Genomic DNA, 27,824 nt, shown 5'->3' on the forward strand with positions numbered 1-27,824 from the left:
TACCGTAAAACTGGCAATAAATTTTACATGATATTGTTAGATGCAAAAAATTTAGCTAACTAGCTAGCAAGGGCACATTAGAGGCTAATTAGCAGCAGCCACAATCGCTTCAAGTAACAGAACAGCATAAAAATGTCTGTGAGCAAATCAAACGTTTACCTGACAGAAAATATCCAGCAAGAAAATTAAACTACACAGAATGTAGGAAAGTAAATGCCACAACAAAATTTAAGACCTGATTAACATTTTTAAGGCCAACTTACATTTCTTAAACAAATTTAAGGACATTTTAAGGCCGTACTTTTAGATGCAGGAATTTAATACTTTTTAAAGGATGCAGACACCCTGAGATGCATTTTCTGAAAAAGTAGTTCCTTCGATGACAAATCCTGCAAGTTTGAACATTAATTTTAAGTAGAAATGTCACAATAACAAATTTTGCTGGACGATAAATTGCTCCAACAGGTATTGCGATAAACGATGACACTGTTGCTTTGAGACCATTTTCAAGTAACATAATGGTAATGACATAATGATGCAAGAACACATTCTCAGAGATTAATAAACTTTAAAGTCCAACAAACATTTAACACTGGAGCTGGAAGACATTTTAAATATCCAACACAAATAAACAAAACAACAGAAACAACAAATAAAATGAATCATGAAGTCTCTGTAAACAAAACTGACCTTCAAAAAAATGGCTAGTTGAGACCAAAACACCAGACTGAAGAATTTCATCATCCAGTTTTTGGTAGAAAGAGAAAAGTGCTAAATCATGCTAATGGAAATTATTGAATTGGTTTTATTTTATTATGTAATAAACTGATTCATTACTTATTGCAACAGTCCCAATATCAAAACGATATTGTGTATAACCAGCTAACATTTTGTTTGGTAAAGACAACATTTACACTAACAAGTTAAACCATTTATAAAATGTGGCCAAAATATTATTAGAACAGAAATAAAAACTAACTTCGATAGCTTAATTCAACAGAATCAGATACTTAAACCTTTAAATCTCTAGATTTAAAGGTTTAAGTTGAGCTGTTTCAGCAGAAGCAACATTTTGACTGTGAGCAGTAAACAGTGTGGTGAAATGACGTCATGCTAGTGAACCTAAAAGGTCACAACAAGCTAACATGAAACTCTCGATGCATCTAAAAAGCAGGACCATCCTAATCCTCTGAACACAGTGCAAAAAGTAGCCATAAAATCTGTGCTGATTGGCCGTTTGAGTGTTGGGAGTTCACATTCATTTAGGAAAACCTAGCCTCCTCCATCACAACTGACATGAACAACCAGCTGGGGTTAGAGGTCATCTCTTTTGGAGGATTGAGGAATGTGCGGCATGCAGCTGGAGTAGGAAATCAACACCAAGCGCTAGCCGAACATGGCTAGCTCATATTCATCCTGCCTGGCAAATGTGACTTCAGACTTGTTATTGAAGGGACTTTGCTTCCTGTGCTGCATGGTAGGCTGGCCATCAAGGCTGGAGGTCATCCCGTTCAAAGAAACAAGGAATGAAAAGCACTTCACAAGTAGTTACACCAGAATGACCTGCACTGAGAAAAGTGGAGTACCATTTCAGCTAAAGGTAAGACTATAAGCTAATTTAATTCGATTCAAAAACACTTTATGTATCCCAAAGGGAAAATAAATGTTGTCATAACTCATATCCAAGTATTCTCAAATAGTCATTGTGGTTGGCCTTACCAACCACAATGATTGCATCCTGCCTCTGACTTAAGGCTGTAACTTTAACACTTTTATAGCTGTCATAACATGCTAACAGCTAATTATCCAGGCATCAGAGACGATATCCCACGAAGCTTGTCCTATATGGAAGTTCACAAATCAGGCAGATGTGAACCAAATCCACTTTTTCTGCCTATAATGCGACCCATAATAGCTCCCACAAGTTTGAACCGGAAGTGAACCGTGCCACTCAACCGCCATCTTGGTAGGCAAAGGGTAGATGAGCCATGGCTACGACACCAACAAAATGAAAGTAGAGTACTCAAAAACTGTAATCGAGTAATAGTTGCAATGTACATATATTCTTTATAAATTAGATAGGAACTAGGTTCTAATGCTGCATTAACACCAAGCGCAATTTGAGCATCAGGAGCATCTGGTTTCCATTCAAAGTCTATATGAACGGACGTCAAGGGCTAGCGCTGCGCGACTGAAGTGACGACATCAAGTGACTTATTTTTTGCAGTCTAGTGAGACACAACTAGACTGCAAAAAATATAAAATGTATCGTTTATAATGAAACAATAAATTGTCCCAGAAATCACTGCGACTAACAATAATATTGTTGTTTTAAGACCATTTTCAAGTAATATATTGGTAATAAAATCATAACAGAATTTTATGAGTTATTCTCAAAACTCAATAAATGTTAAATTCTAATAAACATTTAACACAGGAACTGGAAAACATTTCAAATATCCAAAAATAAATAAACAAAACAACAAATATAATGAATTATGAAGTTTCTGTTAGCAAAATTGATCTTCAACAAAAGGGCTAGTTGAGACCAATAAACCAGACTGAAGACTTTTATCATCCAGTTTTTGGTAGAAAGAGTGAAAAGAGGAAAACTATATATTATGCAAATGGAAATTATAGAGCTTGTTTTAAATTATTATGCAATTAATTGATTTATTGCTTATTGTGACAGGCCTATTTGTCATACTAACATCAGAAAGAATTTCTTATTATATTCCCACAGGCAAGGAAAAAAGAAAAATCTTGATTTTCCATTTTTTAAGCATTAGTACAAAATCTGCAAAAACAACTATGAGAAGGAAAAAAGTTAGACAGGCACATGAAGAACGGATAATCAAATAGATAAATGAAAGGAAGAAAGTCTGGAAATAAAAATATTTTATATATTCTAATTTCCCACATTTTTCCAGACTATAATTATGGTAATAATCCCTAACTCATATTCCAGACCGTGTGGGAATCCTGTTTGTATCCTATTAATGATACACAATAGAATTGCAAACACATGATTTTCTAATATCCTGCAGAACTGGGGCGTTCTGTTTCTGCCCTTTCCAGTGATACCAGTCATTAGGTAACATTCCCTCAGCCGTGTTTCTGCAGGGAATGAACTGGACAGATTACAAGCGGCAGCATGTCCCTCTGCCACGAGGTCCTTTCTCTTCTTCCTCTCAGAAACGGATTTACAGAACTTCTTCTAACCACATCATGAATGCCTAGCTGTGTGTGGAAAAAATACTTTTTTCAGGCTTTAGATGATGTTTCCAAATGTTACATCCAGGGATGATTTTGTGCACAAAATCTACATTTTTAATGAGTTAACACTTTGTAAACCCCGACTTTTACTATATATGCTTCCGAAGACAATAATAGCAAGCTTTAAATTAAGAATCAGCAACTTTACTGTAACATTGTGAGTCGTATTTTCAGCATACAGATAATCCCAAAAGTGATGCAATACTATTATTGTTATTATTATCAAAAGGTTTCTTAGAGTGGACAGATATGTTGTTGTCTGAAAACCCTATAAGACATTGGTCAATGTGTTAGCTACTAGGCTAGATGTGGGAGTTGTAGTTTGTTATATTTGTTATAACATTTTGATTAGGGGTGCAAGTTATCAATTAATGAGTTAATATAAAGTTGTTTGATTTTATTGATTTACTAGTTATTAATTAATAAGAAGCCACATTCTTAAAAATTTCTGCTTTCTCTTGGACGAAGATGGCCGACCGTCTTTCCTAAACATAAAGAGTTAAATTTTTCATAACATGCTGACTTGGCTGAATGAACGCTACTCAGGTGAAACTTAAGGAGTTTGTCGAGTGTTTATATTTCAAAACAGAACTGCAAAAAGTTCATTTTCCATCCCACACTGGACTGCGTTTGGAATATTTCTCTGTCCAGTTCTGGCATTGCCGCCATCTTTGTTTCTGTATCACCGGCTTTGCCTAAGGATGACCAGCGGCAAAGCAGTGGCGCCCTGCTGGATGACTTCCAAACCATGACACTAAAATAAGGTTTAAGCGGACATTATACACAGTTCTCATGTGACGGCACATTTCCGGGAAGTATGTAGCTGACAGCCACGTTGGTAGGTATCCGTAACCTCCATGACAGTTGCTATGGAGTTGCTATGACAACAATAAACTAGCTATAAGCTCAGAACTAGCTCATCGATTACTCGATTCCAATTTTTGAACACTCTACAAATCTTTGTGTAATACCAAGATAAATATCAATCATATTTTCTATACTACGAAACTAGCAAAATTATCTTAGCTAATGTAGCTTTTAGCTGCTAGCTAAGACAGACATGTAGCCTACGTGTATGTTACATGTACTTTCTCTGCCAGTAACCAGAACCTTGTTATTTACCTGAAGAGTTCGCAGATCTTTTACAAATCTGTTTAAACATTGATTGTATGTATCCATGGTGTAGGCGCTGCTCCCTAGGTAGTTAACTATGTCATAGTAAACCGAAGGCAGCTTGTCCACATCATCTGTTATGTTTTCATAACATGGTTCTCTGTCTCATACAGGTCAACCCCGACAGCAGCGATTTTGTTGATATATATTTTTCTTGGACACTAGTCAATATTTTTATTTTTGTTGGTCTTGAAGCCATGATTCAGCTACGCTTGCGCCGTGTTTGACTACAAAGATGGCGGCTCTTTGTGATATTATTGTTTACATTATGTTTAGACACTGTGAGTTTCTCTACTCTCCCCAAACTTTGTTTGGTTTTTCCCCACTGTCTTGACTCTTTATACAGTGGCGATGTGCTACCTCAACCAAATTAATTTTTTAAAAAGTGAACTGTACATAAAGGGAATATTTTCATCCAATCTTCAGTAGAGCAAATATTCCACTGGACTGCATGGCAACCAGACCCAAACACTGATGTGTACCTAATAATCAACAATAGTGTAATCTGCATTCCTGAAAGAAAGTGTGTGTGCATAGGCCTCCACACTGGCTCTAGCCCAGGGGCCCACATGCTCCTAAATCCAGCCCTGAAATTTTAACACACATGCTCACTTTCCACTCTAATTACATAACAGTAACAACAGAAAGCACAATGACAAGCTCTCAGGCGACCACACACGTGGCGATATATCATTTATGTGTGTAGTTTTCTTTTCGTTTTACCTTTTGACACTGGGGAGTCTGGGGGACAGGAAGCCTCCTTATTTTCGGGTGACACTCTTTGCTTTGTACTTCCTGAAGTGAGCGGGGGACTGGAGGGGGGGCTGCTACTCGAGACCCGGCTGGTTGTTGTTCCTCCGTGCAGGGTTTGCGGCCGTGTGGGGCTGCTCGGACCCCCACGCAGGAGCTGGTAAGGCACGGTGGCACGGATGGGGTGCAAGCGGCTGCAGCTGCTGCCGCTCTGGGTGAACGAGCCCGGGGAGCCCGCATTGCTGCGCCTCACCCTCGGCTGCTGAAGGGAGTTACTGGGCGCTGACATCTTCCGAAACTGGCCGCTTATCGCAGGGGAAAACACGCACTGCCCAAAGCTGCTGCTGCTTCTCTAGAAAAGGAGGAGAAGGTTGGAGAACTATTGAGATAAACATCAGCCTGTTAGCGAAAAACGTTAGCTTCCTTTAAAATTTCTCAACTCCTGCGTTTAAGGAGGGTAAAAAAAAACAATCCGACATGACTTATTTTGAAGCAAACTTACCTGTAGGTTACTAACATGTGCTGTGATAAACTCCAAACATGGCATGGATAACTTTTAAAGTTGTTTTTACAACTTCTCGTTGCATTTTTTACGTGTTTTCGCTGCTCAAGCCGTCCCCATCCTGTTCACTCACTTGACAGTTTTTCAGCTCGACTACTGGCTGGCGTAAGTGGGCGGGCCTTAGCTATGAGTCCCTTGGTTTCTGATTGGTCAGTCACCGTGTACAGTAAGATCAGTGATTGGCTTCTGCCAGTCCACAGAGCCTTACTTTCAACCAATCAAAACTACATTATGTTAAACATTTTTCACGGTTTTTATTTTAAGAAAATAAAATACAATCAAATGTGTAAAGTTATTAATCCTTTCTGAACTTTATTCAGAAGTGTTTTATGTTTTCATACAAAACTTAATTGCAGGTAAAAGCTGTAGCTGTTCTGGAGCTTTCATTCATTGTAAAACAATTGAAATGATAAACTTACATTTACACGTAATAAATTATTTCCCCAATATGTTTCTGAAAAGTTTACTTCTAAACTATCATATTGCATTTGAATTGTTTAACCAGTAGAATATAACAGATTAAAATGTTAATCTCATTGTTTATATGCATTAATTTGACATAACTGCATACATTCAAGATCCAATGTTTAGTTATTGCGGTGTTTGTTTTTACTGCTCCTTATTCTCCATAGAAATGCTCTGAGAGCTTCAAGGAACTTGAGTCAAATTCCTTTTATGCCTTAACATGTTTAGCCGATGAATGTGGTTAGACAGTTGGGTCTTGGCTGCTTTCCGATGGCAGGACACAGTTTCAACCTCAGCCTCTGAGACGGCACACTGGACTGTTCCATGACAATATGCCAACATATTCACACAGAAAAGCTGCACTATGCTTTAATAATCTGTCAGCTTCAATTAGTTTGCTTGAAAGACGCCAGACTGTCATGCAATCTTTCATAACTCAAAGGAAGTATTTCTAGAAACACAAAGCAAAATGTTTTGTTACACCAGAACCACAAACCTCAGTGTATTTTAGGATTGCAACTGATGACTATTTTAGTAATCGATTAATCTGATTTTAAAAGTTGGCATATTCTGCAGATTTTGCATTTAACCACTTAAGCTTATTTGGTACGATATAAGAAATACAATAAAATACGCAAATAACCATATAATTACATTAATTAAATAATGAACATTTAACTGCCCAAAATGCAATAATATAGCATTTCTTTAGTTTATATTTGATCATTTGCAGTAAAAGATGCATCTGCAGCTGAAAAAATACTCAGCTCTTTCTGCTTAAGATCTATATAATGTAGAGCTGATCGGTTGGATTTATTGATTAATAATTGGATAGAAACTTTGTCCTCATTCTCTGTTTTGAAACGCATACTGTTTGAAGTTTTTGTACTTTGAAGTACCATGACTGAATAGAAAATGTCCAACAAACTCCTGGAAATTTATTGATTACCAATTTGAAATATTACAAGGAGCCTGAAAACAGAAAATGACTGTCTATGGCCTATACAAAACATTTTCATTAGATTTTTTTGCACAAAATAATTTTTAAATGAGATTTTATTCTGTCACTTTAAATCCAAATAATCTGCTTCTGGCCACGCTCCCCAACTCAACATTTACAGTCATACATGAAAATAGCTGCAAACAGTTACGCAATTATACAACCTTACATCTTTGAAAAGCAGACGTTGAGCCTCCTGCACAACCAAGAAAGTTGTAGCAAGTGGTTTCTGGATGGTAAGTTAACAACAAAGCACTTGTCTTTTCCAGCAGCCATTGTACAGCGCATACAGCAGTAAAACCAGCTGACCAAACGTGCTGGAACTCAGCTTGGGTTGCTAGGTAACTGCGCAGTGGCCGTCGAATGTGATTTAAAAATCAACAGACACACCAAAAAAAAAAAAAAATTAACACACTACCAAAAAAAAAGGGCTAGGTGTATTTTTAAATGCTTAGGCTGTTTTTAGAAGCAGTTATGACCCAAGTGAAAATATAAAAATGTGTAAAAAGTGAATTTTGCATAATAAGTCCCCTTTAATACTTTTTGCAAAGCACTGTTTTTATGTAAACCTGTTTGGTTGGATTTTGATAGGAAAGTCCCAATGTCCAAAATATATTGAATTCCCAGTTTATCTCCTGTAGTGAGGTGAAAATTTGAAATTCTGTTGACGTTTCCACATAAGATGAGGAAAAGATTCAGGAAGCACAAAGCCACACCATCTGCGTCTATAAAACTTAACGTAAAACAAACCATGCAAACGTATGGAAAACACCTCCAATTCAACAGCACTTTGATTTGTCAACTGAGATTTATTTAAAAGGCAAAAACACAAAAAACGGTTGAAAAGGATGAAATCCCAGCCGCTCTGTTTTCCAGGGCTCATCAATTTGTCCGCCCAGATCCAAGATGGCCCACAAAGGGGAACGCAGGCCTTCAGAACCTCGGTGAACTCCTCCTCAGCACTCCATGACTAAGTGATTTAGCCAGCTATGGGGAAGGCCGCCCAATTTACAATCAGTTCCTGCGCTGGAGGCCGCGCAAAGAAAGACAAAAACGCCATTTACAGACGACGGCTACCCCACAGATGGCGGCCATCCCTGGATTCATGCGGTATGCATAGATTTTGGGTGCAATTTGGGCATCGGCGAGGGGAGAAAAGAAAGAGCAGGGCAGTGTGTTGATGTAGACGTTGTGGGAGGGAGGGGAGTCGCTGTTCTGTCGTTTTCTCTTTGAGTCAATAGTGTTCCGGCAGCTGAGCTTCTTTATGAGGGGAACAATCTGGAGGGTCTTGTCAGGGTGCCGAGCAGCTGCCGTTTTCTGGGGAGCTTCTTTCACAGACCACAGGCCTGGAGTAGGCTGGTGAATACAGACGCACCCTCCCACACTCCTCTTCCTCCACAACGGCTCTAATCCGCCCCCCGTCCCTCCCTCCACAGCAAACCTTTCACACTGGAGAGCATCCCTGGAAAAACACCAAAGCTTATCAAGTCTAGTTTCTAATGCAGAGGTGTCAAATTCATCAAGATCGTGGATCTCCTTAAGGGTGCAGTGTGTAACTTTAATAAAAAAATATGTCTGTACATATTAAAACCATGTTGTCACACTTTGTTATGAGACAGATAATCTGTGAAACCATAAAGCTCCTCCGCCTTCTCCTTGAGCTATCATCATCTGAAGAAATGCAACACTCCCGGTAGAAAACAACCAATCAGAGCCAGGAGGAGGGACTTAGCGCTGTCAATCAAGCTCATGTAATCGCTGCTAAATGTGCTAATGGCAGAGAAAAAACTTGCCATAACAGGAAAACCATTTATCTGTCATCATCCATGCTAGCTAGCCTTAGCATTCACAACAGGCAGAGAGCAATGGGAGGATGAGCAGCACAGTACAGAGGGTGATGGACAGCGCTAAGACTCACCTCCTGGCTCTGATTGGTTGTTAGCACTGTGAGAAGACAGGGAGCTCAACGCTTTCACAGATTATCTGTCTCATAACAAACAACATAGTGACAGTTTCAACATATATGTAAAAATATATTTTTTCATAAAAGTTACATACTGTGAATTTAAAGGGCCGTTTTTGCTATTACCATCTGAAGAAACGCACCACTCCCAACCAAAAACAACCAATCAGAGCCTTTTCAAGTCATATCGACTGGCACAACCTGTTCTGTAAAAAATAAAAATAAAAAGAACAAATAAATAGCTTTCTCTGCATTTGATGGAAACGTCTTCAAATTAAATAAGATTAAATTCTTTTCACATTGATGCAATTTGGCAATACAGATAAAAACTGTTTTAATTTGACTTATAAAATAATATTATGTGACCTACAATAGGGTCTAGTGGGCCACAAAGATAGCTATAGTGGGCCAGATTTGGCCCGCGCACCTTGAGTTTGACACGTGCTCTAGTGCAAACATCTTAGTACAATTTAAATAAGAAAAAAATTGCTTACAAGTAACGTTTCAGTAATAAATAGGAGCTTGTTTCAAGTAAATAATTCCTTAATATTAATTTGTAAAAAGTGCTGGTTCCCCTGGAAGATTATTTCACTAAGACATTTTCCCTTGTTTTACATAAAACTTGCAAGTTTAGCTAGAACTATTTAATCAATATTAAATAATTATTTACTTAAAACAAGCTCATATGTGTTCCTGTAAAAATACTTCTAAGTTAGTTTTGTCTTATTTCAAGTGTGCTAAGATATTTGCACTAAAAACTAGAATAAAAATGCTTGGTAAGATTTGATGTTTTTGCAGTGCGTTATTATTGTAATCGCTCCCCGAACAAAACGTTTATGAGGTATGTGAAGATTTTTTTTTCCTCCACCAGATGATAAATACAGACTAAAACACAACAAAGCTCACTTCAGGAATAATGGCACGACCTGATATCTGACTGTATAGTTAAAAACAGCAGCATCCTGATCCAGGTTAGACTGGAAGAGGCTGGAAACAGCACAGCCTCTTGTGATTCTCCTGAGAGTGATTTTTATTAGTAGAGCATTAAATTAGTATTTTACTTTTTCACTTTAACATGGTTAGTCAAATCATTACCTACACTTTGATTCCCTTCTTCATATTGACCTCTGGTGTGATGCAACATTCCCTGGACTAATGCTTAACAGCATCACTCCAAACAACAAACATTTTTCATATTTTTGTTTGGTTTCAAGAGCAAATATTTTAGTAGATTTGAAATAAGACAAAACTAACTCACAAGTAACTTTAAGCAAGAAACAGGAGCTTTTTAAGTCAATAATTCCTTAATATTTTTGAAAAAGTATTAGTTCCATTGGTAGATTCTAAGATTTTTCATCAGTTTTAAGGAATTATTGACTTAAACGAGCTGCTATTTCTTGTTGAAAGGTTACTTATTAGTTTGGTTTTATTTCAAACATACTAGGATATTTGCAAAAGAAACTAGACAAAAACACTTGATAAGATTTTGTGTTTTTGCAGTGTAACTTTCAATCCAAGCAGCCACTTCAGAGCGGGTCGTCGCCGACGCTCACAGGTGTGCCGGCGCAGCAGCCAGTCTGCAGCAGCTAGTCTGCAGCAGCCAGTCTGCAGCAGCCAGTCTGCAGCAGTTGGCTCCCGGTTCGTGTTTAGCTTCGGTTTCCGACACGCGTGTCCCGTTTAGCTGCTGTCTACCGGCACCAGGTTCCCTGTGGTGTCCAGCTGCATGCATTTACACGCACAGGCCGACACCGGGCACTCTGTGTGGTCTCTGTGGAGCACATATAGACACGTTTTTATTCACAGTTACCTGTAATGTGTTAGGGCTGCAACGAGGGAGGGGAACTGATAAGAATTTATCGACGGATCTTAATTTCTCTTTGGGATCAATAAAGTACCGTTGAATGTGAATTGAATTTGATACGATTGCATTATCGATCTCGCTTATCGAGACAATTACTCATTGAGTTAGGAAATAAACTCTTTAATTCAACATATGCATCAAGTTTTAATTTTCTTTGTTCGATTCAAACTAAATTAAAACTTGCTTAAACAATAAAATCTCCCTGTCACTTTAACACGAAATGCAACATTCTGAACATCAACAGTTTCTGTTTTTAACATCATAAACGAGCCTCGTCTGAAACCATATTCTAATTTATTAAATATGACTGTAAATGTTGGAGATTATTTGTTCAGTATGGCGCTAATATTAACACAATAACCAGGAAGTGGAAGAGTTTGACGCTAACTGGAAAATTCATAGCAAGAGACGCTGCAATCCTTTTATTGTGATTAAAGTTTTGAGCAACCGGCCCAACAATCATCTTTCTTTGAGTGTAATACATATTTTCGAGCGTCTCTGCCGCGACGCCATCTTGGTTATTCTCTAGCGCAGAATACGTAACGTGTTCAATACATCACAAGTTACAGGAAGTGATAATGATTCTAAGTAACTGAACTCCTGAGAACCGGTCCTCGGTTCCCATCCCCAGCTGCACCTAACAATCTATCAATCGATTATTCTGACGGTTAATCAAATTCTTAAAAACTGCACAATCTGCTAATTTTTAATTTAAACCATTATACAATATTAGAAACACATTACACTATATGAAAGAAAAACTGCATTATACTTTAAGTCGTCTCTCAACTTGAATTAGTTTGTTTGGAAGAAGTCAGACTATCAGGTTACCTTTCATCACTCAAAGTCTGGACTTGTTTTCACGTGTTTGACCAAGTTTGTGAAGCTATTGGTGTATTTAAGTGAGCTGAACTGGTGCAGAATTATCAAAGAAATTTTAAATTAAGTAAATTTATGTCTGTATTTAAAAAAAACAAACGTTCGATTCAGCTCTGTTTTTCTGTATCGGATCGGTATCAGTCGATACTGAACCTCTGATATCTGTATCGATATCATAAGTGAATCCTTAACTTGAATACAATTTTTGGGTGTTACATGTGAATTTCAAAAACATGAAAATAATTTTCAAAATGTCTCCCACCTGAACCAGCTCAGCATGTGACCGGCATGGCCACCATGTCGACAGTTGTGACACCAGGTGAACCAGTTGTTGAACTGGGCGAGTTTGTTCTCCCTTGTTAAGTCCATTTTCTCATCCGACTTTCCAGTTCCTGAATCCAAAAGATTCAACATTTAAATCCGACTATCAGAGCTGTTAGGAGTGATGTCACAGCAGTAAATGTCCAGGTGCTAACGGGTTTTAAACGGCGACCAAAGTCCAGCCATTCCTCCTTAAGTCAAGCATTACAGCAGCTTCTGCTCCACGTTCGACTGATCCTACCTGAGCAACTGGAAACAGGTGTGCCCATGTTCATGAGGCAGAGTGCGCAGCGCGGCAGAGGCTTCCTGCAGCCAGGACAGCTGGTGACTTTTGATTTGGTGGGTGACCCGCTGACCCCGTACTGGCTGAAGCCCCGGCCCTGATGAGGCATCGCAGAGCAGCTGTAGGAGATGGACTTCCCGCAGAAATTACAGCTCACAAACACCTGCAGAGAGCAAAACACAGGATCGGGACTGAAACTATTAATCGATTATTTAAATTGCTTTATATCATAGAAACATCATAGAGACACCGAGTGTGAAAAAGCAATAAACATCACAATTTGTCAACATGAAATATGTTGATCAATATTTCACTATCTACTAGGGCTGCAACTAAAGAATATTTGATTAATCGGATTAAAAAATGGCACATTCAACAAATTTTCTATTTAACCTTTTTTTAAAACACTATATTAGAAATAGTTCAATTAATTTTTTAATAAGAAAATAATCATTTAATTGACTAAAATTCAATCCCTTAGTGTTCCTTAGTTAATCTGAACCAGTATTTCAGATTAACTAATTTTGGCTAAAACATATTTACAGACAAATGTGTTTTACCTTCAATGCAAAATACATATTTTTTGTAATGTTTTAACTTAATTCCTGCTCTGAATTTGTTGGGTTTTTTTCACCAAATGGCCTTTATTGAGATTGTATACTTCAGTTAACGATTAATCGATTAATAAATTAGTTGACAATGACTTCAAAAATCGATTTCAACATCACTTACTACTAATCAAAGGCAACTCAGAACAGGAACTCATAGGAACTCAGTGTTTCAGCTGTTTTGAAGTTTTCTGGAAGTCAACTAATTTAGTAATTGATTAATCATTAACTGGAGTACATAGACTTCAAAAAGGTCGTTTACTTAGAGCAAGAATTAGGCCAAAAATATACTAAAAATATATATGTTCCACCGAGTATGTTTTGTATTTATTCTTGCAGTTATTTTTATTTCTGAATTTATCTATGTTATGTATTTTTTGTTTATGTTTTATGTGTAGATGCAGGGAATTGCAACTAATGGGGATCCAAATGAAAGAAACCTGGTTCAAATTCTTAGAAACAATCTCCTTTAAGTTTTTGTTATCCAGGTATTAATTGGTTAATGCAAAAATTAATCCCCAGATCAGCCCTACACTGCATTGATAAGCAGAAATGTCTGAGCTTTTCACATGTTGATGTTAGAAGTATTTTTTTAAGTTGCTTAATTGCATCATTTTCTACAAATGATCAAGTATTTACAAAAGGGATGCCATGTTATTGCATTTTAGGCAATAAAATGTTTATTTACTTAAAAAAATTAATTAAATTGCATTTTTAATGTGTAATCATATTTTATTAAAGGTGCTTAAGTGGTTAAATGAAAAATCAGCAAAATGTGGCAATTTTTTTATCCGATTAATGGACAGAAGAATTGATTATTAAATTAATCGATAGTTGTAACCTTGCGTAGGACTAAAGGCATAATGAATATAAAACCAACAGCTTCATGCTCACCGGCTGCCTGGGTTTACATTTTGTTGGGTTTAAAGGCTCTGCAGCAGAAATGAACGTCGTTACCTGAGCTAGTGGTTTGGAGCTGGGGTCCAGTTTGCCTCTGAGGATGTCAAACTCGGCTCGTTTGTGCCAGAACCTCCAGGCGTCCAGCAGGTTGCGGTAGTTTTCGATCCAGCACTGGACCCGAGGGTCTTTCAACACGTCGCCAGGGGAGCCCTGACAGCAGAGATCAGGTGTGAAAGCGCCCTTTGACCTTTTCATTTTAGAGCAGTTAGCAGAGCAACAGACAGCCTCATGGTAGCAACATGTTGCTCTATAAAGGTGTGGCTGTGGGTGAGTGCTTCAGTACCAATGGCATGTTAGAACAAGAAAACTAAAGTAACAATTAAATAACACTTTGATGTTTTAGCGTCGCTTTATCGGAATAAGTAGATTTGCAGGTTTAGTACACAAAATTCAGGGTTTTTTTCCCCTCTCACTTTCACTGTAAGTAATTACTTTGCAAGATGATGAAACTTTCTAGAGAAAATGTTATGATTCGCTTGTTTTTAGCTGGAAGCTACTAACTATATATCAGCTACGGCTATTATAAATGACTAATTTAGAAATCAAATAATCTATTGGATATTCTGATGATTAATCAAGTAATCAAGTGAAACATAATCACGTTCCGTAGTAGCTATGTAAGCTTGCAAAAGAAACATATGGAAGAGAAAATGCTAGTGTTCATCAGAGTACCTTTAGCATGCAGAAGCTGGCGGTCTGAACGTCCCCGGTCCGGTCCACATAGCTCTCCATCAGATCGACGCCATCTTTGGTGAGTCCGGTCAGCAGGATTCCCTCCAGGTTTCCTGCCTCCTTCATCTCGGTGGTCAGTTTGTCGATGTAACGCGGCAGCTGCAGAGAAAACAGCAGCAGACTCAGATGAAGCCGCTTCATTGCATGTGACACTCGGCACCTCGACGTGCTGCAGGAAGCTTCGCTCTGATTACCTGAGCATCGCTGAGAAACATGCAGGCGAAGGCGACTCTGTCCCGGACGGCAACTTTGCTCTCATACTGAAACAGAAACAAAGGAAATGCAACATAATGCTTCTCTACCAGGGCAGAGGTGACAAGAAACTGCTTACATTTAGTTGAGTAACTTTTTGGAAAAAAAAAATTATTTTTACTACTCTGTACTTTATATTTCTACTTGAGTAAAATTTATGGATTCTCCAGCAACTGAATGAAAAACAAAAAATTCCCCAGACAGACACACACCTGCAGTTTTTGTTTCATAAACTTTATATTGAAAGCAAAATATATTTTGCCTAACTTTGTTATTTTGTAATTCTGTTATTTCTATTAACTATTTTCATTTTAAAATGCCAAAATAAGCTCCTTTTTAAACTGTTCTTTAAGCTTTTTTCAAGAACATTTAACACTAACTGTTCAGGTGATTATTAAAAATAAATAGAAATAAATTAAGTATTTTAATATTTATTTCAACCAATGAAAGGTGGAACTTTTATCAGATTTGATTAAAGTGTGACAATTTTAAATATTAAGCCACGTCACTAATATCCAGGAAGTTTTTACTCAAAAACGTAATTATTTTTGAGTAAAAAAATAAATAAAATTCAGTAATGATCAAAATATTATTACAGAGGTCATGCTGTATTTAGCATGACCTCTGCTGTATTTAGCATGACCTCTGCTGTATTTAGCATGACCTCTGCTAAACACAGCAGAGGTCATGGAAGAGAATTCTTGTTTTTATTGCTGGGAATAAACCTAAAAACATTTCACAGACTTAAAAAATGAAAATTAGAAAATTATTAAACATTTAGGCAAACGTAAAATATTCTATGTTTTTTTTTTATTGTTGTGCAGGTAAAAGAGAAAAAATTAACAACAATATTTTAGTGTTTTTAAATGAAATGTTGGACCCTTAATACTTTCAGCCTGGGGATTTTGGCCCTTGGACAGCACTGCTGTAAGTTTTTTAAATTTTTTTTTACCTGGAATAAATTTGATAATGTTTCTTTTGATAATAAATATAAGTAATAAAATCATTAAGTAGAATTTTTTTTGTGTTCCTTATCATTTTATCAGACCAGAAAAAGTAAATATGCAGTTTTTTTAAGACTGCATGGGAACTCGTGCTTGTGTTTTAGACTTTGAGCCTGAACAGTGACATTGCAGGGTCAGCCTGATCTGGAAACATTTCTGAAGGCAAACATCCACAGCAGCTCATCATTTCTATAAAAATCCAACCAGCCCGGCTTGGAAATGACTCACTGGATCGTCTTATCTCATTACGCGTTTTTACCAAGAAAAGGTTTGAGAGAATTTTCAGCTGAAAGGGAAAACAAACATGGATTCTGGCCTGGGCTGCAGTTTCTCCTTTACACAACAGTTTTATGACTAATAAAGCCAACAGTGGAAATGGAAAACAAGTCTCTTCCTGTGCACCTGAAGTTTTTCCACATAAAACCACTGAAGTAATACCAGCCAATTTATTACTCTGTTAAGTATAAATAAACCTCTTTACGGAGTCAGAACAAAAGGGCCACTGTCTTGGCTTTTCTGTATCGACTAACTGGCTCACTAAAAGTCGACGGCGCAGATATTTACCAGCACGCCGTCGTAGGCTCCAGGCTCACTGGTGAGGAAGGCGAACATGACACAGAGGTAGGGATTCTTCAGCTGCAGCCTCAGAGAGCTGCACATCTCCCTCCACAGGGACGACTTCTCGTCGGTGTAGCCCGACAGCGCCATGGCAACAACGTTCAGGTTCAGGTCGCCTGTAAGTAACACGAAACTATTGATATAGAGTCGTTCATGGCCTGCAGAGGAGAAAAGCCTCTGGAAACAACTGATATAAACCTTTATTTATACTTCAGCTTGTTTGTCTAGAACAGGGGTCAAACTCAAGGCCCGGGGTCCAAATCCGACCGCATAGCTTTATATGTGGCCCTCTGGTCTCTAGAGCTTTTAAATATAATTTTATGAGTCAAATCAAACCAGTTTTTATCTCTGTACTGCCATATTGCATCAATAAGTCCCTCCAGTTTTTCGGGAATCCACAATCGCCAAAATTCATGCAATAATCAACAAATTCCCACACTTTTGCATGCTAATAATAGTAATAATAATGTTTTTATAAAGTGTTTTCAAACAGAGTGCTGAACAATTACAATGAGATAAAACCAAAACAGAACAATACAGTTTATAATGCATAAATGTGAGTTTATTGCAATTTTCAGCAAAAATAGTCAAAAACATTGGGGTGAGGTGATGCTACCTCCCACCTGCAGGTGGCAGTATAACTATGTTCTGCTTGGTGTAAAGTTATCCAGGAATATTTATATATTTTGAACAGATTTGGTTTAATTACTGCTCTGAACATGTTATATTTATTCACGAAATAACTTTTTTTAATATGTATACTCTAGTTAGTGATTAATCAATTACTAAATTAGTTGAGGATTATCTGAACAATCGATTAATCACGATTAATCCAACTAAACAAAAGATAATAAAAACATTGCTAATCTGCAGATTACATGATGTTTTTTCAACGAGTTATTACATAAGTTTGTCAGGTTAAACATATTTTCTTCTGTGTGTGCAGAGGAATCAACACATTCAGTAGGAAATAAAGCAGCGGCTCTGTTGACACACCTTATCCAAAGAACGACTCCATCAGTCGTGAACAGGAAACACAGCAGAAAATTCTTCACCTACATTAATGACATTTTTCCTCACACATGTGTAAACAGCAGCACCGTGAACGCACTGTGTGCTGTGAAAACATGACTCCGGCCGCCACATTCTGCTTTATTCTCCCTATGAACTTTATTTTACTTTATTTAAATATTCTGTTTGGTTTTTAACTTAAGTTACAGCCTGTATTCATAACACATTTAGAAACACTGGCTGATTTGTTGAAGGGTTTATCAAAATGAGTGATTTTCCCCAGCTCAGACTTTGGGGAGAATATCTCTAATACAAGCAATAAATCCATTATAAAGCACATTAAACACAAAATACAGAGTTTAATGAATAGAGCACAAAGAAGAGCAGTAAAATATTTCCAGAAATAAACTCCTAAACCGCATAGACAGACTTCCTGGAGGAGTAGAAGCTGCACTGAATACCATATTAAGCCTTTTGTACTGAAAATAGGATATTAAAGTGTATAAAGTTAAGTAACTTTACTTTTGGTAACAAAGTGTAATTCAACTGCAAGCATATTCGATTAATATCCCACATTTGTTGTGTCGTTCTTTTGGTACCTTATCTGCATTTTATCCACTTGGAAAGTATTTTAAAGTTAGTTTGTAACCAGTTTGTCTATTTAATATAATTTATTTGTTGGCACTTTAGCACAGCATATCGAACAGGCACACGAATATCAAAACGTGGCTTTAATTACAGATTTTTGATAATTATTCAGTCGTTAAGTAATATATTTAACTAAGCATGTTGTCGTGAGATTTAAGTTAAAAGCTGAAAATATCAGTTATGAGGGAAACTCTTTACCAAAGTGCATCTTGTACTTTACATGTTTAAGTTGAGTTTGCCGCCACCTACTGGCTTAAAATGGAAATATATTTGACTATCATCCAGCTTGTATGATTCCTAAATTTTGTTTTCATTTTCACAATCTCTATGCTGGATAAATTTAGTGTTCCAGGTCTTTACAAGCAGAATTCATATCATTACAGGAAATTTAAGATCTTATTTGGAGTTATATTTCCTCTGGAGGACGCAGACAGTGTATTCTGTAATACAGAAATGTTCTAGCCTTGAGGGTTCATTCAGCCTCGATGCTCCGCTCACCTTTTTCGGTGACGGCTCCCTTGCTGAGGATCTGGATGGCGCGGCGGATATCCAGGTTGAAGAGAGCGATGGCCGCCGCTCGCTCCCACTCGCGTTCCTGCTCCAGAGACCGCAGGAAGGTTTCCACGTCGATGTCCGGACCGCGGCTGATCCACCCGCAGAGCCGCAGGGCGAGGCAGCGCTCGTCGCTCTGGAAGCGGGTTACGTCTGTCTGCCGGTCAGAGCCGCTCCAGCACCTGCGGCTCTCCGTCGTGCCTTCAGGAAAACAGAGAATTAAAGAGGAGTGGCAATAACAACCCAGGTGGATGTTTCAGGTCGATGATTTGTTTTCTTACCTGAGCTCGACTTCACAATGTTCTTGATGCCGGAATAAACCACAAACTGTTTGTTTCCTTGCAGTTTTAGCTCCGCGTCCTCTGAACACTGCTTCATATGTGATACTTGAATAGGAAATATAACAAATGTTCCAGTTTTGATAAAAGATGAACTGACTCAATATTAATATGTCTATTGATCCCAATACTGGTATTGAGAATGAACACATAAGATCCATAACGGCAGATCTATTCAATCCTCCAGAACGCAGCTGCTGGTGTTCTGACTAAAACCAGGAAGACGGAGCACATCACCCCAGTTCTACAGTCCCTACAGCTCAGAGGACAGACTTTAAAATACTGCTGTTAGTTTATAAATAACTAAATAAGTAAATAAATTTTAACCAAAACACCAGACTGAAGACTTTCATCATCCAGTTTTTGGTAGAAAAAGAAAAATGATAGATCATGCTAGAGGAAATTATTGAGCTTATTTTAATTTATCATGTAATTAATTCATTTATTGCTTATTACAAAAGGCCTATAATTAGTTACTTGATAAAAACAAAAAAAATGTTTTCACAAAATGGTAATCTGCACACTGTTGGTATTCACCCTGCAGGGTTTCCCCCATCGTATTACAAGCCTGGCGGGCCACCAGGCTTTACTTGCATCCCCACCAGGCTAAGAATTTCTTGTTTATTTTATTTTTTATGTTTGTTTTTGATTCTAGTTGATGCTTAGATGTTGTTAATAATGACTTCCAATAACACATAATTGCCTAGTTGTATTTTCAAATTTCCTGTCAACTTTAAACATTTTCTTAATTAAAAACACCTAGCTAAGGCTTCGACCGGGCTTGGCTGGTGTTAAGGAGGAAATTCTGTCACAGGTACGAAAGGTTTCATTGTGGAAGGATATAGAACAGATCGAACCATAAAGACCTGAGCTGTGGGTCGCTCCCCCCGGCCAGCAGGTGGTTCCTCCAAACCTGGACGGTGTCGTGTCCGTACCTGGACTGAGCTCGCTCCCTCATCTTGGTGGCGATGTCTTTCTCGGCTGCGCCGTCCGTCCCTTCGGCCTCGTCCTCGACGCAGCTGTACAGGTGTCGGCCGCAGGCCCACATGAGCGACGCCGTGGAGCTCCAGGCCAGAGAGATGCGCTCGAACACGGTGAAGTCGGTCATGACCCGGTTGGCGGCGGAGACCACCACCATGCGGTTTTGGGAGGAGGGGTGCCAGGCGAAGCTGCCGATCTGGCTGTAGCAGGGCTGCACGCTTCGCTCGATGATGGTGGGCTCCGTCTCGTCGCCGATGGGGGTGGGAGTGTGCTGCATGTCGTACAGGCGGATGATGTTGCTGTCGCGTGTCAGCGTCGCCAGAAGGCCGGTGCGAGTCGGACACCACGCCACCTGGTGGTAAGAGAGGAAAACTGGGATCAACAATATAAAATGGACTCAATAAATCTGTAGAAACATCTGTATCGGCAGATATTTGTCATTTTTAAACATATACGTGTTGGTCGGAAAACTTAAACTATTCTGATGTTAATAAACAATCTTTATTTACCATCCATTTCTGCCACAGAAAAGTTCAAGCACTTTACAAGCACTTTTAAGGTAAGTTTTCAAACTTTTCCAGCACCACACTTTGGAGATAAAAACAATACAAATGAAGTAGGAGTGTACTGATTACAGTTTTAATGTCTATTGCTGATTACCAACCTGCCGATTCCGATTTTGGCTGATGCCAATTTTTTTGTGTCTGAAATGTCGCTAAATATACAAAAACAGCAAACAGAACCGTGGTTGATATTTAAACCTTTGGACCTGTGGATAAGATCAACTTCACATGCAAGTATCAGCCGATCAACGATGTCCCAAAATTAAGGAAAATGGCGTAGGTAAATCAGTGCACAACTACATTTAAGTAATAAAGACAGTTTTAAATGTATGATTATATAATGTAAATATTACTAAATCAAGTTTTTTATTTGCTTGTATCCCCTTTTGGGCCTTATCGCCTTTACTTAGTTTTATGAAAGAGTAACTTCTGGTTTTATGTTTGGTGTTTTTATTTTGAAGTTATGTATTCGTTATGTGTTAAACGGCAGTTTGACAACAACATCTTGTTTTTAGCAGCCCCTCTGATAGCGACACAAGGTGTGCATGATGTAAATAAGAACATGTTTTAAACATGCATTTTTCATTACGTGCTAAAACTAAAGTTGATTTTAGATAGTATTTTAAGTTGCAAACGTAAACTTTTCTAAGTTTGGTTATTTTGGCTTAGACTTTTTTAATATATGCATTTCCAGCTCTTACAGTGAATTTAAGGGTTTATTGTTATTAAACCTGCATGTTCATCAGTAAAGTCGTCCTTATTTGGGAAGTACGCAACGTGTAACATCATTTATTACAGTTATTAATGTAAAATGTTGTTTTGAAACATCTCTCTCACACATGCCTGGTTAGTCAGAGAACAAAATACTGATTTAACAGAAAAAAATTTAAACATCCCGTTTTAATTACATTGTTTAACATATAAAATATAAGACAATCTTTATTTCAATTACACAGATCAAAACGCCACTGAGAAATTCGGAAAAATAAATATTAATTACATTCAAACAATCCAGACAATTTATGCTGCAGTAAAAAACTTTCCTGCTCAAATTAAAAGCTTAAACACAATAAAAAAAGTTACAAAAAAATGTCACACTAAATTCTCTGGCATTTAGCAAATAGAAATAATTTTTGGTAATTCTCCCTGACCTAAAACAAGAAAAGTTTTATCTTCTCTCACTTCAGACAGTGATAAAAAAATATGTGAATATTTTATGATTTATTTATTACTCATAACTTTTTTCTGAACTGAAACTGGATTTTTTTTATTTTTGCACTCTGGTATAAAGTAGAAAAATAAACAGCAGCGTGAATCTCTTTTAAAGACTTTTATAACTGACGAGAGCCACTGCTGTTCTTAAACTGGACCTTGTACCTTTATGTTTACTTTCTTGTTTTATTTTGTTTGTTCAGTTTGATGATCATGTAAAATTTTTCTCTTGTAACGTTAAGCCTTATTTGCTACATTTCCTTAAAAAATTTAAATGTTGTTAATCTTGAAGAGCTTCCTGTTTGAATAAATCAATAAAACAGAGAAAACGTCTGACCGTACCTTAGTGAGAGGCTTTGGCTGCTCTGTGAGGGTCAGCACCGGCTTTTCAAACTTCCTCAGGTCCCAAATGGCCACCTGGCCTTCGAAGAAGGACGCCACACGGTCGGGAAAATGTGGATCGACCGTCACCCCCTGGATGGCCTTAGTGTTCACAAACGTTTTCTGGCTCGTGTTCCTCAGGTCAAATATTGCGAGGTTTCTGTGCATGCCAGCCAAGAGCAGCTTCGTGTCTCGAAGCAGCCAGCAGAGGGACAGGCAGGCGTCGTTTTGGCCCAGCTCATACAGCGGCTTGGTCACCACCGTGCTGGAGTCCAGATCAACAGACGAGAGGCGGATTTTCTCAGCTGCTACGCTGGTTTCTGGGGCAAATTTACTGCTAATATCCCATATGAGGACAGAGAAGTCTGCACGGTGCTTATCCAGCCCAGCTGCTAGTAGGTTGCTGTCCACCGGGTTCCAGGCTAACGTGTTGCACTGCCGGGCATGCTTGGGCACAAACTCTTTCCCCACCAGCTCTTTACACGTAGAGTTGTGGTTCTGGCCCAAACTGGTGAGCACAACTCTGCCGTTAGCTTGTCCCACAGCCAGCAAACATTCAGGCTCATGTTTTGGGTACCAGGCCACACATTTCATGTATGGAGTGTCAGAGTTTATGGCTAGTAATGTAGCAGCAGTTTCCTCAGAGAGGGAGAGAGTGCCGGGTTTTGTTTCGGTGCTGCCCACAGGTCCGATACTGTACAGGCCCAGCTCAGAGTCGCAGATGACGTAGCGGTCGGGGTGGTGAGGAGACCAAAGGATGTCCGGCTTTGAGCCACTCATGATGGAGAAACAGCGAGGAGGATTTCAGGAGAGTCCGTCTTCTGTAGCCTGAAGAAAGTCACACAGACACAGAAAAATTAAACATTTAAATTAAAAAATTAACAATCTCTAGCCTCAGAAAAAACAACAGCATATATGTTAAAACTAATCAAACACTATGACTGTGTTACATGTAAACTATTTTTTTTTTAACAAACAAAAAGTAAAAACGAGAAAAAATAAAAAGTAAAGCAAATTACTTTTTACTTTTTTTTGACATGCAATTTTAGATTATTTTTAAAAGGACCATGTACAGGATACAGGACCTTATGATTTCCTTCCCCTCTCATACTCATAACCTACAAACATTTAATAGTTGCCTGATTTTATTACTTTGTAAATATGTTACATATATAATACATTATTTTCATTTTGATCCTTAAATTCCAAAATTTCCACATAACCATATTTAAGTCCACATGTTTATATAATTTTTAAATATTAAATTACTGAGGTTTTGATACTTGTTACTCAGTACTTCAATCGACTTTTTACCAAATATTTTTTACTCTTACTTGAGAAATTTCTTGGATGGCTACTTTTTACTTTTATTTCAGTCAAAAATATGCTGAACTCTTAGTTGAATAAAATTTTTGGGTACCCGTCTCTGGTTATTTGTTTTTTTTTTTTCTCATTTTAGTCATTAAAAACACCAGAATTTGCACATAATGTAATATTTTTGTCTATTGAATTGCATAATTCTTAAGTAATCAATCAGATAATATGCTCAAATACTCAGTACTAGAGAACCTTCTCTACCAAGTACTTTTTTACACTTAAGTAATTAATTAGTTTGTTTTTTTTTTTTGTTTTTTTTTAACCCCTCCAGGGGGTCTTTTTGTGGGCTCTAGAGTCCCTTTTCATGAAGTAGGCTGACAGGAAAGGGGGAAGGAGAGGGGGGAAGACATGCGGTAAACGTCGCCGGGTCCGGGAATCGAACCCGCGACAGCCGCGTCGAGGACTTGAGGCCTCCAAATGTGGGCCGTGCTAACCCCTACGCCACCACGGCACGCCCAATTAATTAGTTTTACTAATGAAAGTTGTGCTACTCTTACTTTAGTCAAATGCATAGTTTCTCCAGCTATATCTGCTTGTAAACTTTATTTTTTACTGTCAATCACCAACCAATACGGATATATCTGGTAATGGAGAAGTCTGTGTTTGGCTCGGAGACCGTTAGACATGTGACACACGGGTCCATAAGCGTTCACTGTCCTCTTAAAGCCACAGCAACGTGTTCATTAGCTGAAATATCGTTGAAATTTAAGCGACTAACTTTAATCCGAGGAATCAAAACGGCGCTAAATAATTAATAACAGTAAAGTTCCTACAAATTACATCATCAATGTGTGGCTAAATCGTTTGAAGGATCACAAAAAGCCAAATGCTTCACTCGGTAGAAGAAGAGTTCAAAGTTTGTTGACAAGCTAGCTCCGAGCTAATGCTAAGGAGAGCTGCTAAACCGCTTCTAACAGCTTGATACGGAAGTCAAAACTATTTTTACGATATACGACTAACAACAGTACTTACACCGAGAGCGATTAAACTACAGGAAGTTTTACGTTTTGATGTACACATGTCTCTAGGAGGAAGGTTGCAGCACCGCGAAGATGTTATGGGTTACACCAAAACAAGTCCGTGTTGTGTGACGTGTTCACCACATCAGTTCCGCTGGGTGGAGCGGCTTTACGTCAACCGAGTGGTAGTAAATATTTACTTAACTAGTCGAACGGTTCATAATTTAAATGCGAAATTTTACCATTTCGTAACTGAACCAATACATTTGTCTACAATGCTCAACTTTAGTAACATAGTTATTTGCTGAGGTGGCTACCCAAAAAAAAGGTAGAGTACATATTTTTACTCAAGAAAAAAAAAAAAAAAAGAAAAAAAAAGGCGTCCAAGAATTTAGTCAAGAGTAAATATATATATATATATATATATATATATATATATATATATATATATATATATATATATATATATATATATATATATATATATATAAAGGCGACTTGAGAACCACGTACCATATCTGACTAAATAATATCAAATAATGGAATCAGACAAACAAAAATATAAAGTAGTATGCAAATTCTTGTATTTTAAAGACTAAAATGGAAAAAGTATTAAAGAAATAAGAATATTACAAATTTAGGCATATATATATATATATATGTTAAAAAATAGTGACAATGAACCCAGTGACAATACCTGGCGTTTGCAGTATGCAAAAATAGTATTAGAACAAAGCTTGTGAACAAACAAGAAGTCTCACTTTTACATGAACTGTAGGTTTGTCTGCATCTGCTGCATTGTTGGTTAAAACACGTTTGTTCTTCATTTAGTAAAGAAGAGCATAATAGAAATATTTTTAAAATTAGAGCAGTGATCCTTTATAATAACGCACATTGTAATAAAACTTTCATTATAAGGGTTTTTGTTTGTTTTTTGTTGTTTGCTTGACAAAATAAAACTTTCCAACTACAATTAAATATTTTATAGAATAAAAATGTGTGTGCATTTCATAAACTTCACTGTCTCTTGCCTCTTTGTTTCTAGACAGACTATTCTACATTGATGAAAGAAAAAAACATATTTTTAATTTTTTTTAAATACTGCGGCTATGCTGAATTTTAAAGATGAATTAAGTTACTTTAATAAAGAATTGTTGATAATAAATTATCATGCTAATTTATTGATAACCTCTATTTTTTTCATCTCTTAATACTGAAATTCATGAATACTTACAAATAATTCAGTTATTTTGACTGTACAACATGAAATACTTTGCATATAGTAAAAGCACGAAGATCACCACAAAAGGGCGCCACATGCAACCAATTTCACACCTAATTGGTCTAATTAGGCGACACCACCATTTGACCAACCCCTTTTTAGAAAACTGAATGTCATGAATATTATCTGAGGCAAATAGAGGTTTTTACAAGTGTAAAAACCTCTCTGCAATGAGAATGTAAAGTTCATCCTTGAAATGATCAAATCCTGATTACAATATAACTAAAATAGCTATTATTTTATATGTATTTATCTATCTTCTTCATGGATCCAGACAGCTGAATAAACTACAGACATGTTTTGAAAGGCCCTGCGACAGACTGGCGACCTGCCCAGGACTACCCCGCCTCTCACCCAGAACGTTGGCACCAGCAGCCCTCCTGACCCCACTGGGGGACAAGGGTGTAAGAAAATGGATGGATGGATGTTTTGAAAGACACAAAAAAAAAACTGGATTACTCTACATTTTTTCTAATTCAGCACAGACAGAAGTTGTCATCTTTGAACCAGAACCTCTGAAACAGAAAGTCAGCTTTCTCAATCATTTGATCTTTTTTTTTCTGGCCAAGTTAAATGCCATAATAAGCAGGTTTCTCCCATTTTCTTCATTTACTTCTGGAATATTTCCAAAATTAGAAACATCCCGTCCAGGCGTGATGATAAAAACTAGTCCATGCACTTGGTACTTTAAAGTTGGACTGTTGTAATTCTTTACTTTTAGGAAGTCCACAAAATGCAGTTAAAATGTCAGATTTCCTCCCCTCTGTCGCCACATGTATGACAGACTGGTTAAAAGTCAACGACACAACGCAAACTAATGTCGACTATCTCTGTGTTCCCATCCAGGAGGAGTGAAGGGTGCAAGTCAAAGACTCAGTCTGCTGGGTTTCCTTAGATAGAAAACATTTAAAACTGAATAATAAACTGAGCTTGACTGCATTGTTTAGTAGTAGTGTTAGTTTATTACATACTGGCAAAAACATTGCTAAAATATATTGTCTTTTTTTGTCATTTGGTGAATTTGTATCTTGCCAAAATCCTTCAACATAAAAATGTATCTTTAAAAACCAAAGTTAAATTATTGTCCTGCAAAATGTAAGAGTACTTTGTGATAATGTGAGTTCTTAAATAAAGTACTTTATTTTGAAACATCTTAAAGTGATAGAACTAAAAATCTTTAAATGTTTTTGTCACAGATTCAATTAGCAATGCCAGTGTAAAAAAAAAAAAAATCATCCACTATAAAATACTCCAAGTTTCTCTTAGTGTTGCTCATATTCACAGGCTTTTAAATGAACAGAAAAAATATATATATATATATATAAACAGCTTTGGAAAAAAAGGAGCCCACTGCACTGAACCCCATAGAAAACCTCCTGGGTATTTCATCAAATATTAATTTTTGAACTCTTCCTGAGTTAAAACATTAATATTGTTGTTTCTAAATGAATATGAACTTGTTTTCTTTGCATTATTTGAGGTCTGAAAGCTCTGCATCTTGTCTTATTATGAAGCCTATGAAAAAATTCAAACTGGACACCATTCATCTCACCTGCTCAGCCAAGCATCTCATTATGCGCCTCGATTCCAACCTATCGGTGTCGGTCTCCTCCAATCATCAAGCTCTCTCGATGAGGTCCAGCTGTTCGTCTGCTTCTGCTGTTTGGCTGAGCTACAACCTTCCTCCACCCTCCGCCTTCAGCTTAAGACTTCTTCAACATCCGTTCGGTCTTCGGCATCCTCTCCACCACCAGTGTCCGGGCCCAATGGGGGAAGACGTCTCTAATCTTCATACACAGCGGCTCATTCTTTC

At 37.5% G+C, this 27,824-nt stretch overlaps 2 protein-coding genes across 4 annotated transcripts in view; both read right to left on the bottom strand.

The window, feature by feature from the left end:
* The window catches only part of glcci1b (glucocorticoid induced 1b), a 36,617-nt gene extending 29,861 nt beyond the window's left edge, over positions 1-6,756 (bottom strand). For all 3 annotated transcript variants that reach the window (XM_032555860.1, XM_032555853.1, XM_032555859.1), the window contains exons 1-2: positions 5,702-6,756; positions 5,173-5,551 (exon numbers count right to left, since the gene is read on the bottom strand). In XM_032555860.1, coding sequence (XP_032411751.1) covers positions 5,173-5,551; positions 5,702-5,746 — 424 coding nt within the window. In that variant the 5' untranslated portion in view covers positions 5,747-6,756. The remainder of the gene's footprint in view (positions 1-5,172; positions 5,552-5,701) is intronic.
* A 3,851-nt stretch (positions 6,757-10,607) lies between these two features.
* mios (missing oocyte, meiosis regulator, homolog (Drosophila)) lies at positions 10,608-24,862 on the bottom strand. The gene is made up of 12 exons (XM_032555848.1): positions 24,743-24,862; positions 22,355-23,221; positions 20,100-20,589; positions 19,200-19,298; positions 18,865-19,119; positions 16,654-16,823; positions 15,028-15,093; positions 14,774-14,932; positions 14,099-14,251; positions 12,492-12,696; positions 12,192-12,321; positions 10,608-10,957 (listed from the first exon to the last, which is right to left on the bottom strand). The coding sequence occupies exons 2-12, from the start codon at positions 23,171-23,173 to the stop codon at positions 10,867-10,869; spliced, it is 2,637 nt and encodes an 878-aa protein (XP_032411739.1). The 5' UTR covers positions 23,174-23,221; positions 24,743-24,862; the 3' UTR covers positions 10,608-10,866.
* Between the last annotated feature and the right edge of the window lie 2,962 nt (positions 24,863-27,824).

This window comes from Xiphophorus hellerii, chromosome 3 (assembly GCF_003331165.1).
Source record: "Xiphophorus hellerii strain 12219 chromosome 3, Xiphophorus_hellerii-4.1, whole genome shotgun sequence".
Taxonomy (NCBI): domain Eukaryota; kingdom Metazoa; phylum Chordata; class Actinopteri; order Cyprinodontiformes; family Poeciliidae; genus Xiphophorus; species Xiphophorus hellerii.

Bases quoted from the DNA above. Each gene is read 5' to 3' on its own strand.
- mios (XM_032555848.1), bottom strand. From the start codon at position 23,173: ATGAGTGGCTCAAAGCCGGACATCCTTTGGTCTCCTCACCACCCCGAC. The intron at 14,252-14,773 runs GTACTCTGATGA...CTCTGCTGTCAG, and splicing joins CCAGCTTCTGCATGCTAAAG to GGCTCCCCTGGCGACGTGTT. The intron at 12,697-14,098 runs GTAACGACGTTC...TGCTCTCTGCAG, and splicing joins GCTCCAAACCACTAGCTCAG to GTGTTTGTGAGCTGTAATTT.